General features: G+C 40.6%; 2 protein-coding genes across 2 annotated transcripts in view; one reads left to right on the top strand and one right to left on the bottom strand.

The window, feature by feature from the left end:
• il17rd (interleukin 17 receptor D) overlaps positions 1 to 9,467 on the bottom strand; it is a 39,965-nt gene extending 30,498 nt beyond the window's left edge. The window contains exon 1 of the mRNA XM_049581151.1: positions 9,257 to 9,467. Coding sequence (XP_049437108.1) covers positions 9,257 to 9,376 — 120 coding nt within the window. The 5' untranslated portion in view covers positions 9,377 to 9,467. The remainder of the gene's footprint in view (positions 1 to 9,256) is intronic.
• Positions 9,468 to 11,861: 2,394 nt separating this feature from the next.
• LOC125888024 (kelch-like protein 10) lies at positions 11,862 to 17,707 on the top strand. The gene is made up of 5 exons (XM_049575194.1): positions 11,862 to 12,025; positions 13,950 to 14,439; positions 14,665 to 15,276; positions 16,405 to 16,554; positions 17,354 to 17,707. The coding sequence occupies exons 1-5, from the start codon at positions 11,880 to 11,882 to the stop codon at positions 17,705 to 17,707; spliced, it is 1,752 nt and encodes a 583-aa protein (XP_049431151.1). The 5' UTR covers positions 11,862 to 11,879.
• Positions 17,708 to 19,682: the final 1,975 nt, after the last annotated feature.

Here is a 19,682-nt window from a genome sequence, read left to right as displayed (position 1 = left end):
GCCAATGCAAAAACATGAATGGCCTCATGTCGAGCCAGTGTTTGGTTTGTCCATTCTCAGCTACTGTAGAGATTTCATTCATCTCATTTTTTTTTTATATATATAAAAATACATTATACACTATTTATTATACACTAAAGAAAATACTGTTTTATATTCCATATGTATCAATACTTCTCCCTAAATTCTACACACTGGACCTTTAAGTTTATGCGGGGATGATACGTTTGTACTTTTACTACGATTTTGAGTGTAGAACTACTACTATTACTATTATCAAAGTATTACAATGCTGTGGTATTGCTGCTTTTTCTTAAGTGCAAGATCTGACAACTTCTTCCTCCACTGCAGAAAAGTACCAAAGTATTCATGATTTTGTTCAGTTATGCTGTCAGTACACTTCATAAGAACTGCTCCTTGATCAATGAAGATTTACACACTACAAATACTTTTTGGTCGGAGCACTAACATCTTTCTTCTTTAAAAAAAAAAAAAAAAAAAAAGAACCATCACAAAGAACCTCATACTAACTACTACCACTCTTTGTGTGTGTGTGTGTGTGTGTGTGTGTGTGTGTGTGTGTGAAGTTGATGAGGGTCGTGTTCATGCCTCAGGGCTTTAAACTCAGTCCTGTTCCTCTTAATGTCTTCCTGTCTCTTACACACACGCACAAACACACACACACACACACACCTACAAACACTACCATATGGGACAACATGGCTGCACTGAAATATATATGTGTATTTATGTATGTGTTTGTGTGTGTCTGCATTTTGGGGGGGGGGGGGGTAACTAGCTGACACAACACCACATCCAGTTGGCTGCTAGTGACCAAAACCGAGCAAAGTTATACCACTCAGGTCTTGCTGTTTGGCTGCTGGTCCATATATAAATACATCTAATATGCAACTGGATCCAAACTGATTATCAGCTCTGATCACATGGTGCATCATCATCATGGAACATGAACTGTGACGGGCTGCGCTTAAACATAAGACAACTCTCACGGAAACACAGCAGAACTTCCTCCAACAGAGACCAAACTGAGAGGCAGCCCAAGTTTGTCGAAATCTGCCCATCCTCACGAGGTGGCGCTATACATGCTCAGTTAACATTCTTTGATCGGTGCTACTAAATTAGGAGAGTGGTCGTAGGCGTTTTTTTAAATTGTTTTGGAGCTTTATTGCTGACAGACAATTAGTACAGAACGAGGTTAGCTTCGTCCCTTTGTGTAAAGCAGATCTGTAAATCATCTTAGGTGCACACTGATGGAAAAACCAGACCTACTGCTGACACACAGTGAAGATCTGTTCAGCCAGTGAGCCTGAAAACACATCAACCCAACAGAGGATGTGAGATTTCCAGTGTCCAAAACAATTATTCACTATTTGATCCAACTAACAACCCAGGAACTGACCACAACCAAACTGTGTTGGATTTACTGTAGTGCTGTCAAAATGTTATACACATGCATGAATGTGAATATGCAGAATGCTGAAACAAACATCCAGTAACATTAACAAATTTCAGCTTTTCCTTAACTTCATATCACTGATCACTGAGAGTAAAAAATGTAAATGATAAATATCAGTATATCAGGGATTCACTTATGTTAGTGTCATAATTCCTGCTCCGTTTGTGTGACTCAGATGATCAGATTTTGTTTCCCTGCTTATATTTGATCTGTCAATTGATCTGCCGCTGAAGAAAAAATAAATGAAATCACATCTGATCTCAGCTCTGCAGCTCCAGAGGAGGAACGAGTCCAGGAAGAAAAAGATGGAAACAAAAGTGAGGTGTAACAAAGCAAACTCTGAGAAAAAACTCTGTGTGTGTGTGTGTGTGTGTGTGTGTGTGTGTGTGTGTGTGTTCGGGGGCAGCCAACCAGAGATTTCCCACCACAGAAACAAAACCTGCAGCTTCCTCCTCCTGCATGACTGCTCCTCAATGACCCCCCCATCCCACCCCATCTCGCTCCTCTTCTTCATCACAACCCCTCCTCTTCCTACTCCTCCTCCTCCTCCTCCTCGCCCAGGAGGAGCACCTCCTCTCCTGCTGTGACAGTTTGTCCTTTAAAAGACTCTGTCTCTCGTTACAGAGACAGGACCGGGACAAACCCTGACTTTCTTTGTAAAAGACACAAACCAACCTCACTACCGCTCTGTTACATGAAAACAGAGACTGTAGTCATGTGACCTGGCCCTACAGTCAGCTATAGCACTTTTCCATACACATGTGCTGGCATGGTTTGACTCAGTTGGACTCGGTGCACCAGCAAGCACAGCAGGGATTCTTCTACAGTGTTCTCTCATTGTTATTTGAGTTTATAAATATTCTCTCAGTACTGCACAAACTCCCACATGCCAATTTCCTCCACCTTGCTTTCACAGTGTTGGAGGCATAGGTGTAGTGCTGCTCAAGCGCAATACAATACAGACGAAGCTCATCGAACGTCACTACAAGCTGCTTTGAAGCAGAGGCCAACTGACTCCACACTTTGTCTATCTCTGGCATGACTCAGCACTACTTGACTCATCTCAACTGGTAATGGAAATGCAAATCAACACAGTATGTTTTGACTCAGCGCGGCTACAGAGCCAATTAAAAAGCCCAACATCCGAGCCATGAAGGAACCACATGAATGCGACCAAAGGGAGTGTGACTGTCTCAACAGGCCGAACATGCAACACTCCTCACAAGATACACACTGAAAGTGGCGTCTGCAATTAGCTGCTGATATTGACAAAACATACGTATAAAAAAGAAAAAGACAAGAAGAAGAGAAGTGGAGAAGATGAAGTGATATGGCTGGGTATTATTTGAAATGTTGTGAGTTTTCGTGCTACAGATGTGAATTCTTTTCTTGATACCTTGATTTGAGAAATATGATAAAATATAATATGAACAGAAAAAGCCAAATATTACAACATGACTGAACTCAAGGAGCTTGACAAGAAATTTGGCAAAATTATGACTTAACTCAAGAGCTATCTCACCAAAATATAAGCCAACAAGATTATGAATTTGACCAGATATGTGAGGAGATCTTTCAGCTCTTTGACAGCCAGCAGAACAGACACATTTCAGCCTGTACCAAAAAAGGTTATTGAGGTTCAACACCTTACGCTAGTTTGGTACATTTTGTCACTTTTTTATGACATGACTCTAACGTTAATTTTCTCACACACAGACTCAATCACTGGCATAAGGACAGGAGGTTATTCTTTGCAAGTTTAACCTAAAAAATGTCAAAAATTTGAATCTGATTTATGAAATAAAAATAGGTTTGCTTTGGTGTATTGGTGCAACAGTAAACACACTCAGAGAAAAAAACTAAAAGAAAAGACTACAAAAGTCAATTAACATACATGTCTAAAATAGAAAAAAATTGCATTAAAAGCACAAAAAGATACTTTTAAAAAATGCATGTATCTAAAAATATACCAGTTTCCAGACGCTAAAGTTGTCTAGCAGGGTGAGAAGGGAAAGCTGAGAAAGTTTTATGCAAATATACTCTCACATGTTGGAGCAAGAACCAGTTCTGGCTCCCTCGTGACGGAAGGATGTTATCAATTACACTCACCTACGTACAAAATATTCAAATGAAATGGAGGAAAAGCCAATCACTGCAGTCAACAAGCTGCTGGTATATCATTCGGCCAATGAATCTCTTTGTAATGCACCACTTTTGTGCAATGTGAGAGACATAACAGTTCAATCAGAGCTGGATATGTATATCAAGTATTCCCTAGAGCAACAAATGTCACCAAAAACATGGAGATAAAGACTACACAAGGTTTCCTCTGCCTGTTTCTGAACACCCAACCTCACACTTTTTCATTCTGTTCAACAATAAAATAAAACATCTATCATCTTATTAGTGGGACATACAGACAGGACATGAAATCATTCTTCATTTTGTAGGTGAAAGGCAACAGAAAACAGTTTCTTTGTGCCTATAACCATATTTAAAGTACTGTTTGTGAGTGAGGAAATATTCCCCTGAAGAGGTGAAGTCCCACCATCGATCCTTCACCTTCTGCTTGATTCCGTCGCCAGAAACCCAGAGAGCACACGTGTTTCATATCGGACGCCCACCCAGCCGTGACGCTCCGTGAGGCTCTCTGATGCCAAAAACACACCGAAGCCCTGGAGGACGATGGGATACGTGACATGGTTGGAGGTTGGAAACGTGCTTCACAAATGATGGCAGGGTGAGAGAGAGAAAAGAAGGAGATGAAGAATCCAGAGAAAGAGAGGAGGAAGCTTGAATGATTTCCTGGTGTGTCTTCCTCCGCTGAGACGGATGTGATGGCTTCAGCAGATGTGTTTAAGCACAGAGAGTTTACATGGAGCTAAATCATCTCTCATTCCTGCACTCTGCAGTAACTTGATTTATGAAACATCCAGGGAAGGAAACTGTTTCCTTCATCAGGTACGGGGACTCTGTGAATTCCATATTTAACACACACGAAGCCACAGGAACAGGAACATGTGCAAAAAATAATGACAGTGAGAGAATCATCCAACGATCAAAGGAGAGATAACTAGAGCCACATTTGGATAGAAAAAAACAGCCTCACATTGTTTCAGGTAGAGGTGAGACCATTTAATTCAGCAGGGCCTGTTTGAGTCATAGATCTATGAGTTTAAGGTTTATCAGACAGCAAAACAGAACACAGCAGTTAATGATATTATGAAGAAGGATTTTACACCTCTGTAAAGTTATCATATCGACAAAGCAGCAGTCGCCAAGACACAGTAGACGCAGTTGTTTCAAAGTTCTCTATGAGTAATGTGCTTGTCTTTGATTGGCCAGTGCAGCACATTGTCTGATGATGTCACTTTGCATTGTGGCAAAAGTTGAGCCAGGTTCAGCATTTTGGGAGAAGGCCCTGCATATTTATGATGTGCCATCCCCACTGATCCAGCACAGATTTTTTGTTTTCGCCAGACACGACCAAACTGCAGAAGTGTGACTGAATTTTTATGACAGTTGTAAGTTGCTAAATTGAGAGTTAAATGCCTTTCGAATGTTTAAAACACTGAAAAGTCAGAGAAAGAAAATCTTTGAGTCTTTGAGAAAGTGCAAAAAGGAAATAAAAGTCCTAAAAAATGTTCACAAGTACTGAAACTATGACACAGTTACTCATGTAATGTGTATACAATGTATAAAATGTATAGATTAAAGGTACAGTTGGTAACTTTTATGGAAAATAACTATCATATTTACTGAAACTGTCCCTGTATTCTTTTTATATAAGTGAAGTTTTTCTATTTTAAGAGCATCGACAGAGATAAATAAATACAAAACATCACCAAATAAACAAATACATAAGACTGAACAAAAACAAAGCATCACCTCTGCAGTGTTCATAACATTAACAACTCATAAGTCCATCAGCACAGCATCAATCCTTGTAGGAATCGTCACGTGACCATTCTACAAATCAAGCCTGGAAACAAACAAACAAAAGCCCCTTTTTACACTGCCAGATCTTCGGCAATTGTTGGGCCGTTTTGTCGGCAAGCTGCGAGCATTTATACACACAGAGGCGGATTGGCGAGTTGATCCGAGGTGCCCAATTTCCCACCTCGTAGGGTAGTCATATTGGCAGAACCCTTTTAGTTTAAACAGACCGAGGCGGCATTCCGCAACGGGAAGGGCTGTTGAAGACTCGTGGGAGGAGCTGTTGATGACGCTGCACATGCAACCCACTGGCAGTGGATAAACAGGAAACAGCTGATAGCAGGAATTAGCAGCTAGTAGCAAGAGGGAAACACAACCCTGACAGACACTGTAAAGATGAGCAACTGAGGAGACAAGGAATTGTGCACCCTCCTTGCCCTCGCAAATGACGAGGCCATTAACCATCAAATGACGGGGACAATGAAGATCGGGCTGACTTATGAGAGAATCACCGAAGGACTGACTAGCCGCGGCTTCCCTCCCACGTCACTGTTTACGTCACACGCTGAGCTACACGTTTTGTTACTTGCTCACGCCCCCCATTGCCCCGAAAAAGGCACATTCTGTATGAACAAAAGTAGGTAGGCGGCATTTTGCTGCACTCCCTGATTTTGTTTTTATACTGCCAATGCTGAAAGAAGACTGACTGGGCTTTCCTGCAAATTTGCACAATTCCTATTTAAAAAGGGCTATAGACTGTTAGGGCAGAGCCTCAGTACAATACACACACAACAACAAACAGCATGTTAGCACAAACAGACAAGCAAGCAACACCAGGTACCAACACACAAGTTAGCATTACATGCAGACATGCAGAGCAGCAATAAAAAGTAAGCACAGATATAAAATACAATAGTCATTATGCATGTCTTAATTAAGTGTTAAAACATGCAGTTACAGGTCAGTAATACGGTCATGTGCACTAACACATGAGCCACGTTCACATGTTGCTTGTTTGTGTAGATGACATACAGTTGCAACCCTCTATAAATATAGTGACAGTTTCAGCTAAGGTGAAAAAGTTGTGTTTTACAAAAGTTAACAACTGTGGCTTTAATGGCTACAACTAATAGTTATTGGCTTTGTTTTCTCAGTTAAATTAATGTATCATATGATCAGAAAAAGTCAGAAAATGGTAAAAAGTGCACTTCACAATTTCTTTAAGAACTGCTTCAGTCATGTTGTTTTGTCCAACCAACAGTCCAGCACCCAAAGATTTATAGTTTACTACCACATCTGATAAAATAAAGCACCAGAACGTCACAATGGAGAAACTAGAACAAGGAGATATTTGGAATTTTTGCATGAAAACTCTACAATAAATTGATTAGATTCTTAATTCTTTCCGCTCTGCCTTAATATACTCAGGCCCTTTTAAAACAGAGTGCCAACACGTAAACCAGCAGAGCATTTACGAGTCACACACACACACACACACACACACACACACACACACACACACACACACACACTAATAACCTCACACCTGTAGAATAGCAGGTCCTCACACCCCCATCCAGCAGCCTTTGATGTGTGCGTTTCTGAAAAGAGAGGGGAAGCGGGTGGAAGGGGCGGGAGGGGGGGCGTGATAAAGAAAGAGAGACAGAGTGTGTGTGTGTGTGTGTGTGTGTGTGTGTTTGGGGGTTGCAGGAAGGAATGTTTCAGCAGAGTAAACAGTGTGAAGCTTCCTGTAGACAACACTTCAAAGCCAGAGAGAGGAAACTGGGATAACACACACACACACACACACACACACACACACACACACATACACTGCATCAAAGGTAGGTCGGAGTCATCTATCAACACAGGAAAATTAAAAACTGTAGAGCGAGCACACACACACACGATCTGATACTTTCCACATTACCGACACGAAAAAGAAAATCACAACTTCATTTTAAAACGTCTGTCAGAAAAGCTTAAAGATCAATCAGTTTAAGCATCAGTTGATCAACAGAATATTGATTGAAAACTTTTCTGATTATCGATGCCACCAAAAAAGCCAAGCACTATCTGGTTTCAGCTTCTCTGGTGTGTGAATCTGCATCTTTTCTTTGTCCTACATGACAGTGAACTGAATATCTGGGGTTTTCAATCTTTTGAAAAGAGAACCAAGTCTTAAAATTAACAATTGAATAATCAATCAAATCTGCAGATTGATCAATAACGATCAATTATGAAAACAACGCTTAATTGTGTGAACACTGACACACAGGTAACGTCACCTGAGCTCACATTATTGCTCAACTTTGGTATAAAAAAGGAAAAAACTGGTTACTAAAGTAACTATAGAATTACTCTATGGCAGCAACTGGCAGCAACATTAACATCACCATCTTGATTAATACCACACTAAAGTTTGGGAAAAGTTGACACTAACCTATAAAACTGATCTTTTTAAGTTTAGAGTGTGTGTGTGTCTTTTGTCAACAGAAAATTTTTCTTTCTGAGGCTAAAATCCAATTAAAACACAACTGAGCGTCTTTTTTCAGGCTAAACTTTCTCAAACTTTACACATTTTGAACTCAAAAGATGGTGCAGGCTAAATAGTGGTCCATTCATGGCCAGAAACAAAGCAACTGTGAAGTGCAGGAGCAGAACAGCAGTGTGGAGGCGGTGCATCATATTCCTGTTTTCCACATCAAATGTTTTTTACAGAGCACACAAAAGGCAGGAAATCAGCTCTACTACCTGTAATTCCCCCCAACCACAAAACTCCAATGGAAAGGAGTGGAAGCTCTGTGTTTTAACCTCCTGAAGTCATGTAAATCAGCAACAGGCAGAAGCCATGTCACTGTAATTTCTGCTGGTTTTGTCTGGCCTGCACAAATAAGCTTCCACCTCGGCTGCTGGAGTTAGGTTTAATCACAATTATGTGCTCTTTAGTAAAATAAATATATGCAGAATGCAACCAAATATAAACAAGATACAGAAAATTACTTAAAAGTGAGGAAACTTTTCTTAAGAGGGGCTTTGTTAAAAGTGGAGACAGACAGGGCAGGTAGGACAGGAGTGTGACTAGTCTAACTTTAAGGACACTGTTAACAGCTTAAATTTCTCTACATGGGATAAATAAAACTTTAACTTATCTTATTACAGTTTGAACAAGTTGATAACTCAAGTTTGCAAACCAATAAATCACATAGACATGCGCTTTGAGATGCAATTTCCAAACCAGAATACAACCAGTACTCTATATCAAACATAGCCTATTTTAGTTAAGTTCGCCACAGTCACATGCTGTATTTCTGGGAGACAGCGAACAGTGTAAATCAGGTAATAAGTTAGATTTTGTTGGATTGAAGTCATCTATGGAGGACTACCTGTATGCCGATTTCAGCAGGACTCCAGATTAATTTAGAAAAAGTTTAAAGTTTGTCTTCTTATATCTGCAGAGTTACATTACAGCGAGTGATCTTTAAATGAGCAGTTTTCAAAGTGAAGTTTGGTCTACAGTTACGTAAAAGATGGGCCGAACCGGAGTTTGAGCTCCGACAGACAGGTAAGAAAAGGTAGCGTGACTGACGCAACCTGACTTTAAAAACACTGCGGGTTTCAGACTGTTTGGACCAAAAGTGACCATGAAACTTTAGTTAATTTAATTTGCAGGTTAAGTAACACAAGCTGTCTGTGCATGTACAGAGAGATTGGAGAGAAACAGACGGAACCATCTCCGAAAACGGAACTTTTTGGGACACTTGAGACGACGCAGCAGCAGCAGGTTTAACGAGCTTAAATGTCGTTAAAACAACACGGTACACGTATAATTTTGAGTTTTACCTTGTAGCCGCATCGCTCCTGGTTTGTCCTCCTGCTGCCTGAGGTCGTAGATCCACAAGAGAAATATAAAAGCAGAAATAAACCGGAGAGAGAGATGAAGAAACTCTGAGGGGCCGCCATTCCTCCCTCAAGTCTGAACAACTCTGAGAGGGAGAGAGGAGAGACAAGGAGGTGTGTGTGTGTGTGTGTGTGTGTGTGTGTGTGTGTGTGTGTGTGTGTGTGTGTGTTTTCACTATCTCTATGAGGACCAGCTCAGGTTTTAGACCGTAAAGGTGAGAACATTTTGTCTTTAAAGGCCTGTAGTAGACCTGCAATGAATCCAGTGGTGTAAGGTAGTTACAACAGAGTACACATTATTGTGCACATATGTCTCGTCACATGATCATAGAGACTCAACACTGGACAACATCAGCATATGTGTTACCCAGCCAGCATCACTGCATCTGTATGTGACAAAAAAATACCAACCTAAATTGGAAACTACACCATTTTTGATTTAATGAGAGCTCATCTTTGAACATATTTCTAAGGTGGCAATCACTTACAAGGGCATACTTAGTCCTGTTTCCATAAACACTTTCTGTATGGTACCTTTGGATCCAAAAGTAACCCTTCAGACATGGTACCTAGACCCTAGTGTTTCCACCACAAACAGTACCCCTATATGTGGGTGGGGTTGTTGTCAATCACTGCTCCGTCCAGCACTCACTGTGAACCATTTTGGACCTCACATTCAATGTTCCTTCTCTCCTAATACATCCATGGGTCCTCATCCAAAGTGCACCATGTTGCACCACCATGTTTCTACAATAGCCCAGAACAGAAAATTCTCCTACACACTCAACCTTTAATTGATCCCGCAGAGGAAATTCACAAGTATCCAGCAGTTTATGAAGTAATTAGAATTAGATCCACCTGAAATGGGCAATTCTGCTTAATGAGTACTTTTACTTATGTTAATGCTTATTTGTACTTTTACTAAAATAAAGAGAATGTCTACACTACAGTATTGCTAATTACTGTTACATATACTGTTATTACAGTGTGTCTAAAACAAAGAACACAAAGACACTAAATTATGATTTTCTTTTTTTTTTTTTGTTATTCTGCAAAAATATTTTAATGTGGTTTAGGCACTGACTGCATAGCAAGATAGATGGTGCAAGGTGTGACATCACACTGATGGTTTAAATTGGAGCCAGTGCTTATACTTCCTTTATACTCCTGACAGCACTACACGCCCTCCTGTGGCAACAGTTGGTAACAACGCTTCCCCAACTCCTCTCTTCCAATGCACACCGTCTCTCTGCAGCAAAAGGGCACATTGAAATGAGGAATTATTCCCACTTCAGGACATTAATCTCAGTCTGCACATAATAGCCGACATGATGCCATGGTGTTACGATAAATTAAAACAATGTGTAGGAGAGGGGCCTCACTCAAAGTGCTCTTTACACTAACAATCAAGAGTCAGAAACAACAACATTCAGCCGTACATCACTGATTTGTTTACAAAGCTACACTTAGATGGAGACCCACAGTGTTTCACATTTGCCTGAATGAGTAAGACATGTTTAAATAGGTTATAATATAGGCCTACAGAAAAAACTATAACTATAAAAAATGTAAAATAATCTCGTACATTTAAAAAAGAAATGTATTTCATCCTGCTTTTTTCTACATAACAGAGTTAAAGGTCATTTTTATTTAACTCCAACTGTTATTAACTTAACAGTTGTATCAGTCAAGACAAAGAAGGCTCATGTTTCTGATTGGCTGTCGGCTCATTTAGACCAAAGACACTACCACATCTCTTTAAAGTTGTTGTCATGTTGTGTTGCACAAAATGAGTCAAAATAAGTGATTATAGAAAACATATGTGTGCTGAGAGAATGAAAATGGAAACTCTACCTAAGAAATGTAATTTGATTTTTTATTTGTTTAAAAAAAACCTTCAGGGGATCCTATTTGTCGCTGTTCGTGTGTGGGAATTATAAGTGTGTGACACATCACATTATTTTACATTATCATACACTACTTCCCATTTAAATGAATGTGTTATTGGTGCTTTGATGTAATTTTAAAAAGTTTAAAATTAATTCTTGAATCATTGTGTTAATAAATATCTCATGAGTAATAGTTGGTTGTCAGTTGTTATTTGATATTAGCAAATAAAAACAAACATTTATGTGGTGATAAGAGCGATAATACACATGTAAGAGGCTATTGTGCACAGATATACAAATCTGTTTCTTTTTTTACTTCTAGGCATTAATGCACACATACATATAGTTTCTTTTCTTGTTGCTAGTTAGGACCAGCCTACTTTTTCATACAGTCCACAGTGATGAGTATGTTATTTGTCTTTTACTGTATTATTAGGCCTGTGTAATCTTAATATGCAAATTAGCAGTACTTTCGGAACACTACCTCCTGTTCCAGATTCTGTGATGTCGCAAAGAAACATTCTGGAATGAGCTCAGGAGAAGTTCTGACACTTCATAAGTATATGTGGGGAACCAAACATCTTTAAACATCTCTGAGGACCTTCAGAGTACGGTAAAAAAAAAAAAAATACTGACCATTGTGAGTTTCCATCACATTAAATTCTCACAAAGGTGAAATGGAGGAAAATATGCACAACATGGCAAGTGCAGTTTTAACTGAACTCCGTCTGGAGGGGAAACTGTGTGATGTGGTGATCAAGGTGGGTGACGTCAAGTTCGATGCCCACAGGATCATCCTCTGTGGCTGCAGCCCCTACTTTCGGTGAGTAGGTTTTCTCAGCAGAGCAGAGACTCTGATATCAAACTCCTTAAACAAGTAAACACATTCAAACTTCCATAGTGATCACAGTGTGAGCTGCATCTGAAATTTAACAAGAGCACTACTATTAATACTGTTCCTGTTCATCCTATGTGTCTTAGCATATTCATACCGACATCCCATTGTTTATTTATTATTCATATTTTATATTTATTGTATGTATTAATGTTTGTTCTGTATATTACCCCTCACATGACTCTGCACTTCAGGCCTACTGATTTGTACCCAGTGTGGATTCTAATCTAAAACAGTGAATTGTTTTGTACTGCATTGCCATCATTGATGTCGACCCTGTCCTGTTTTTGACAGAGCAGTGTTTCCTAACTGTTTTTGGCCTATTGCCCCTTAACACAAAGCTCATAGTGAGCCACTGTCACTGGTTGCATGGGGTCAGACAAACTGAGTTAATTTTTACCCACAATTACACTTGGAGAATGTTCAGAGGCCTGTGAATTAAAATGAGTGCACTATTCACAAGAGGGGAAAAAAGCAAAGATAAGAAGAATATCTAAGAAATAAAAACAACATTGGAGGCCAACTTTACTGTCTTTAAGAGGCTGAGGCGTGCTCCTCTCTTAAGTGAGCACAAAGGTAGCGGTATCTTGTAAAACTAGACAACTCACGGCATCCACTGGTACCAACAATCACGGCTTAACTTGACTGTAAGAGGGCTAAAAACTCTCCAAATCTAGACTAAATTTTTGCAGGGGAACAACGGGCATGGCCATTTGCAAAGGAGTCCCTTGAACTCTCACCTTAAGATATCTGAATGAAAATGCATGAGTTTCCCCTAAACTTTTCCCCGTAAATGTTTTTATTCCATATAATAAATGTACTCCTTTAAATTAAAGCTGTACATTTCTCTTTTCACAACACATGTACAGATACAAAATATTAAAAACATACAAAATTGTTGCGACACTCAAAATCCTAACTGTACTGGCATTAATTTATGCACAGTGCTGCAGTGGTTAGCATTGTCACCTTGCAGCAAGGGGGTGCCTGGTTCGAACCCGGGATGGGGGAGCCCTTCTATGTGGAGTTTGCATGTTTTCTCCGTGTCAGTGTGGGTTTTCTCAGCTACTCCAAGTTCCTCCCATAGTCCACAGCCATGCAGGTTAATTGGTGACTCTAAAGGTGTGAATGTGAGCATGGATAGTTGTCTGTCTCTATGTGTCAGTCCTGTGATAGTCTGGTGACCTGTCTCGCCCAATGTCAGCTGGGATAGGCTCCAGCTCCCCCGTGACCCCCAACAGGATAAGTGCTGATGGAAAATGAATGAATGAACTTCAGATCATTACTAATATTAACTGTAAAATAAGAAACCAAAATCAAGCTGCGTCAACTAGTCAACTAGTTGACTTCATAATCACAACAGAATTCCTGAAATTCATTTATGGCTTTTGGTTTTGGTGTCACCCCTATGAAGAATCTCTAAGGGTGCCACTGGGCAACACACACTGGCAGTATCTTCACACACATTATCGAAGGTTGACATCCATGTGTCAGTATGTCCCACTGTCATATTTCGGACCATCAATACATGTCAGACTCTTCAGTAAAGCAGTTACTTTATCAGATTTGCCCAGTCCCAGCCCAGAGTGAGGCTAAAAATGTAAAGTTTAGTGGTGCTAAAGGAAAGGTCATGAGGTCAGTGAAATCAAATGATGGCTGAATGAATGGTCTCAGCACATTTTACTCCAATCTGCACATGTCATGTTAATGTTTTTTTGCATACAAGTAGAAAATTTAGCCTGATTTTGGAGATTTTCAGGATTCAGGCTTCATTTTGGTCCAGATGATGTGATAGTGTCATGTTCAGTTCACTTTCTAAAACCCTGCTGTCCTCTTAATCCTAATTCCACAGCACCCTCTTCACCGGTGCCTGGGCAACCCCAAACAAGCAGATGTACACCATCCCTGGGGTGTCACCTGAGATGATGCACCTCATCATCAATTACGCCTACACCCACTCTGTTGCTGTGACAGATGTTAACGTGATGGAGGTTTTGGCAGCTGCAGACCAGTTCTTGGTCACAGGGATTGTTCAGACCTGCTGCGTCTTCCTGGAGAACCAGCTATGCCTGGAGAACTGCATCGGCATCTGGAGGCAAATAGACTGCTACCACCTCCCTGAGCTGAAGCACAAGGTCTTCTACTACATCCTGGACCACTTTGAGGAGTTAGCTTTAGCCTCACAGGAGCTCCTGGAGCTCTCTGTGCAGCAGCTGGCTGCTATCACTGAGAACGACCACCTCAATGTGAGACAGGAAAACATAGTGTTTGAGGCCATCCTCCGCTGGATTAACCACCTGCCAGACCAAAGACGAGGTCACATCTCTGAACTGTTGCCCAAGGTAAATAAACAATAAGTCAACTGTAGATGTAGTCTGCCCAGCTTTGCATGCACTGTGTTACATTTTCACTTTTACTTGAGAACAAAACTCTTGCAGCTGTGCAAATAAGCAGTTTATTCCCTAAAAAGAAATAAGTGAAAATTGTGTACCAAAAAATGTCTAATGGTTTAGGATGTATGAAGTTTGGACAGATGATTTCTGACGTGTCTTCTTATATGTGTCCAGGTGCGGCTCGGCTTGATGACCGGGATTTACCTCCAAAAAGGCGTGATAGACAATGCTGTGGTCATGGACAGCAACGGCTGTGAACCTATCATCAATGATGCAGTGACAGCATTCATGGAGCTTAGGAATGGATCCTCAGAATCTGTCTACGGTAACCCACTGACTCGCCCACGTCTTCCTTCTACCATCTTATTGGTCACCGGAGGCAAAGATGGCAGCAGTGCTGCAACAGGCCTTGAGGCGTACGATGCCCGAGCGAACTGCTGGGTCACTGTGAGCGCCGGAGAGATTTGTCGTGCTCACCACGGTGCTGCTGTCCTCAACAGCTTTGTGTACTTAATCGGTGGCTGCAACATCGCAACTAACATGAATACTGTGCAAAAGTTTGACCTCGTCACCTGCACATGGCAACAGGTGGCATCCATGAACCACCGTCGCTGCTATGTCAGCGTTGTCGTGCAGAATGGGTGCATTTACGCCATTGGAGGCTTCAGTGGACGATCTTACCATAACAGCGTCGAGTGCTACGAGCCTAAGACTGACAGGTGGACCATGGTGGCACCCATGCATTCAAGGAGGAGTGGGGCCGGTGCCACAACTCTGAATGGCAAGGTGAGTGAAGCAGAGATGAAACAAGCAATGACTGAGACGGATGTTATCTGTTTGTTGGAGGGGGGGGTTATTTTGTGTTGTTCTACCCTAACCAGTTAGTGACTAGTGATGTATATGTCATGATGACATCATTGTCAGCCGTAACTGTAATATTTGTAATATTTAAAGATATATGTTTAAACATAGTGGCCCAACCTATCTGGTGTTTCTGCTGTGCCTATTTTATGTAATGTGCTACTTTGCTAGCGTCTTTGATAAACCATATCTACTGGCAAGAAAGCTAATGTACTGCTGGAGACGAGGGCTGCAGCAAAGCGTATTTTAGCCTCTCAAAAAAAATAATATCAGTTCAAGTGTACACTGTATTTGGAATATTTACTCCATTTTACCTTACACACTAACCAATCAAGGCAGCAGTAGACCCCGACTAAACAGCACTGCTGTAAAAACATTGTACCCACCCTCCAGTCTCCACCCAGGTTGCTCTGGTGGGTACGCTCCTCAACCACAAACCCCCTTAAAGCATTGTTAACTACTATTATTAGCTGTGTTAGCACCGTTAGCAGTGTCTAACAGTGTCAGCATGGTTAGTGGTGCTAACATGGTCAATAGTGCTAATGTAAAGGGGTTTTGCAGGTCAAAATGAATCCACTTGCTCACCGGGGCGACCTCAGGGGGGACTGCAAGGTGGCCACCATGTTTTTACAGTTACTAGCAGTAATTGCGCTGCTAGCTAGCTCCCGGTGTTAGAAATGTGGCGCCACAGCTCATTGAGTTAATGGAGCACCAGACAAAAGGAAAAAGTCTCTTGTATTTCATGTCATTTTGCTTTTTTCTTTAAAAATTAACCGGTTGGTAACCAATCAATGGGCATCGGACTATCAAAAGCAAAATAAACAGACCTGTCCTCCCTCGTCTATAACTTCAAAATAGAAATGAAAATTTTATACGTAGTAGGTTTAAAAACTGAAAAAAAAATCTCAATGTCAAAAAAAGTGCCAGTTTCTGACAAAGATAAAAGTGTTTATCACATTACTGACCTTGAGAATACTGATTTTCAAGCATTTATTTTGCCTGTATGTGTAGTGAAATCTGAATTAAATGTAACTGCCCCAAATCTGTCTACAGGTGTACGTTTGTGGAGGTTTCAACGGGAATCGCACTCTCTCCTCGGCTGAATGCTACAACCCCAGCATCAACCAGTGGACCGTGATCGCCTTCATGAGGACGTGCCGAAATGGCCTGGGGGTTGCTGCCTACAAAGGCAACATCTATGTGGTAAGCCTGTGTGTGGCATTAATGTGTAGCTCAGAGGTTTGATTGAACCATTGAGCGGTGACTGGAGCTTCACTGGAGGAGAGTAATCAAGATATTCATCTGCCAGTGGTCACATGGGGGACTGATAAAGTTTGGTACAACAGTGTATTACAAACCATGTTATAATTTGATAATGCAAAAACAAAAACAACTTGTGGCTTGACTCTTTTGTGTTTCTTATACTAAAACTCCTGGTATCTCTTTAATTCTAAACCATTAATACATTTATCCTCAAGAAATTTAAAAAGAAACCTTGGTATTTTGGAACATGGACCCTATTTTCCCATGTTTTTGTTTCTAAGAGACAAATGGGTTTTTTTAATTTGTACAGTATTGAGAGAGACCGCTGCAGCCACTGTGGGCTGCAACGTAGTCACATGACACACATGGTCCCAAAAAGCCTTTTTATCTCATACACAATCCAATGGCTTTATATAATCTGGCATTGATTAGGGGTGTGGTTGGAGGAGGAGGCAGGCCTGAGGCTGCATTCACTAGCACACTGAAATACACTGCATTAAAGGAGCAAGCCACCACAATTAGATGAGGAGCAGTTATAAAACAGTAAAGACATTTTTCTGAGCGTCATGAATGAGCCAAAATGACTCCTTGTATTATCAGAAATGGTGCTATTTATTCCAACACATTTTTGGAAGTCTCAAAGAGCCGAATCATGCAGAAGGCCAAGAGGAAGTTTCTAATGCACATACAAACTCTAGTGTGAATGCTCATCTTACACATTTCACCTTCCCCCTTCTAGGTTGGTGGCACCGTCAGGAACATCCAACTGAGCACCGCTGAGGTGTACAACCCTCGGACCAACAGGTGGGACACCGCACCATCCATGTGCAACCCCCGCAGCTACTTTGGCATTGAGGTGGTGGACGACCAGCTCTTTGTGGTCGGAGGTTATGGCAGCTCCATCACTATGTCATCTGTGGAGTGCTATGATGAGGAGGCTGGTATGTGGTTCAGGGCCTCTGACATCGAGATGCCCCGCAGTGGCTTGAGCTGCTGTGTGTTGCATGGACTCCATGGCGTGGTGGAGAACTTGTTCCCTCGTGGTCCCCTGATGCTCCCCAACATGGAGGAAGCTGCAGGAGGATCCAGCTGACCCTCAGTCCACTCCAGACAAATCATCCATTGTGACATCGCTATGAGAAATAAAATGATTCTGGATTAAATATAAGTGATTTTTTTCATATGTTTTTTATTTATATTGGAATTATTATTCATACTTTTACCTAGAGGGTGAAATCAGATGATTTGTGACACTTTTTGGTAGTGTACCAAAAAAACAAAACAAAAAAAAAAACAATTCTTAAGACTACCTTAAGTGTTACGTTTACAACTTGTTATAGGTCTCTGTTATATTTCTATAAGGAAAATATGTTGCCAAGTAAAATACCTGGACCTTCAAACGCATCAAGGTCCACTACCTCACTCCAATGATGTGTTCTGGTAAATGGGACGGTCATGTTTGTTTGTTGTTATTAATTACTTGAACCATTAATGTAACCTAACTATTCATTAAAAAGATTGTCCAACTTTTCTGCCATGCTCTCCCTGTTCTTTTGCTGGCTGTTTCCTTAGTACCATGCTGTCTACAATGGACATGACTATGTGTGTGCTTGCTTGCGTGTGTAACATTGATGGCTCACGACATCATCTTTAATCATTTTAATTGGCAAAAATACTAAAATATCTGTAATATTACAGGGTGGCACACAAAAGCATTAGTCGTGATATTATGGCACCTGGTAGCCTAAAAAAAGTACTGGTTTCCTCTTCAGAAAAATGTCCCATTTTACTTGATTTTTTTTGTCTCATTTACCTGAATGCATTAAGTACTCAGTCAAAATATTTTGATTATAAGTCAAACTGGTCTTACAAAAATGCAACATTCTACAACCATTTTTGGTGTTATAGGCCTACCCTTATTGTTTTAGCTGCAGTAACCACAAGGAGAAAACCAACATGTCACATGCCTTACTTTGCAAATTCTTGGACCAGTGATTTTTCCAATTTTTGCACTGTGCATCCTATTTATCTCCGACTAATCAAAATGATTGTTTAAGGTAAAGCACATTTACAATAGCAATGCAGTAACATTTTTTGGTGACTGGCTGCTAATATTTAAAAATATGTTACACCTTATTTGACTCATTTTACCTGATGTCGCACACTACCTGAAATCAAAAATTCCAGTGCACAGCAGTACACTCAGACTGACACTCATTTTATTGACAGCTTACTTTAAAAACGAAAAGGGAGCTCATTAAGTTTCACATGTCCCGTAATCAGATTTTCTCTGTGCTTAATTGCAGTCAGGTGTGCCTTTTAAATTATCACGTGCGAAGAATAAAACAAGTGCACTATACATTAACTATAAAGATGACAGCAACTATATAATTCTACCTTACAAAATATCACAATAGGCATTATATTATGGATATATATGTCTGTTTCAACATCAGTGGCCTATGACTGATAACATATCTCTTTTGAGAGACATACTCTGTATATTTTTCAATTACAGATTCAGCTAGAGGAGTAGGTAACCTGCAGCTCTGGAGCCATATGCAGCTATTTAGCCTCTCTCCAGTGGGTCTCTGTGGCTTTGACACACAAAAAAAATCAAATGAAAATGAATAAGAGTTCATTGGAGGATTGTTATCATGATTGGTTTTTAAGGTGCTGTCCTTGTTTTGTTTTAATGGTGGAGCTTCCCAGACTAAGAATTTCACATGTATGTACCCAGTGCTACTAAGTGACAAATAAAGCTGAACTGAACTGAACTGAACTAAGCTCACCTGGGCCTTCAAGGCTTTAAAGACGCCTCATGTTTTCACTCGCTCTCTCTCTTCCTGCAGCAAACATCCACCTAGCATCATTGCTTTCGCTTCAACACCTCCACAGGACACCTGACACACATCTATCCATGGCTTTCATTGCTGACTTTGCTGACCTATGCACTCCATGGGTTATTTAAGTTGATCTTAGTTAAATAAATTATGCTTGTTTTAACTAAATCTGTTGTGTGTACTCCCTAAAATGTGCATCATATGTCTATGGCCTGGCACCTTTTC

This window comes from Epinephelus fuscoguttatus, linkage group LG1 (assembly GCF_011397635.1).
Source record: "Epinephelus fuscoguttatus linkage group LG1, E.fuscoguttatus.final_Chr_v1".
In the NCBI taxonomy this organism is placed as follows: domain Eukaryota; kingdom Metazoa; phylum Chordata; class Actinopteri; order Perciformes; family Serranidae; genus Epinephelus; species Epinephelus fuscoguttatus.
This window is presented reverse-complemented; position numbering and strand designations above follow the sequence as displayed.

What these genes read in the sequence shown, in the direction of transcription:
- LOC125888024 (XM_049575194.1), top strand. Translation starts at nt 11,880, where the DNA reads ATGGAGGAAAATATGCACAACATGGCAAGTGCAGTTTTAACTGAACTC. An exon ending in TCTCTGAACTGTTGCCCAAG is followed by an intron (nt 14,440 to 14,664) that starts GTAAATAAACAA and finishes ATATGTGTCCAG; the next exon opens with GTGCGGCTCGGCTTGATGAC. An exon ending in CCACAACTCTGAATGGCAAG is followed by an intron (nt 15,277 to 16,404) that starts GTGAGTGAAGCA and finishes ATCTGTCTACAG; the next exon opens with GTGTACGTTTGTGGAGGTTT.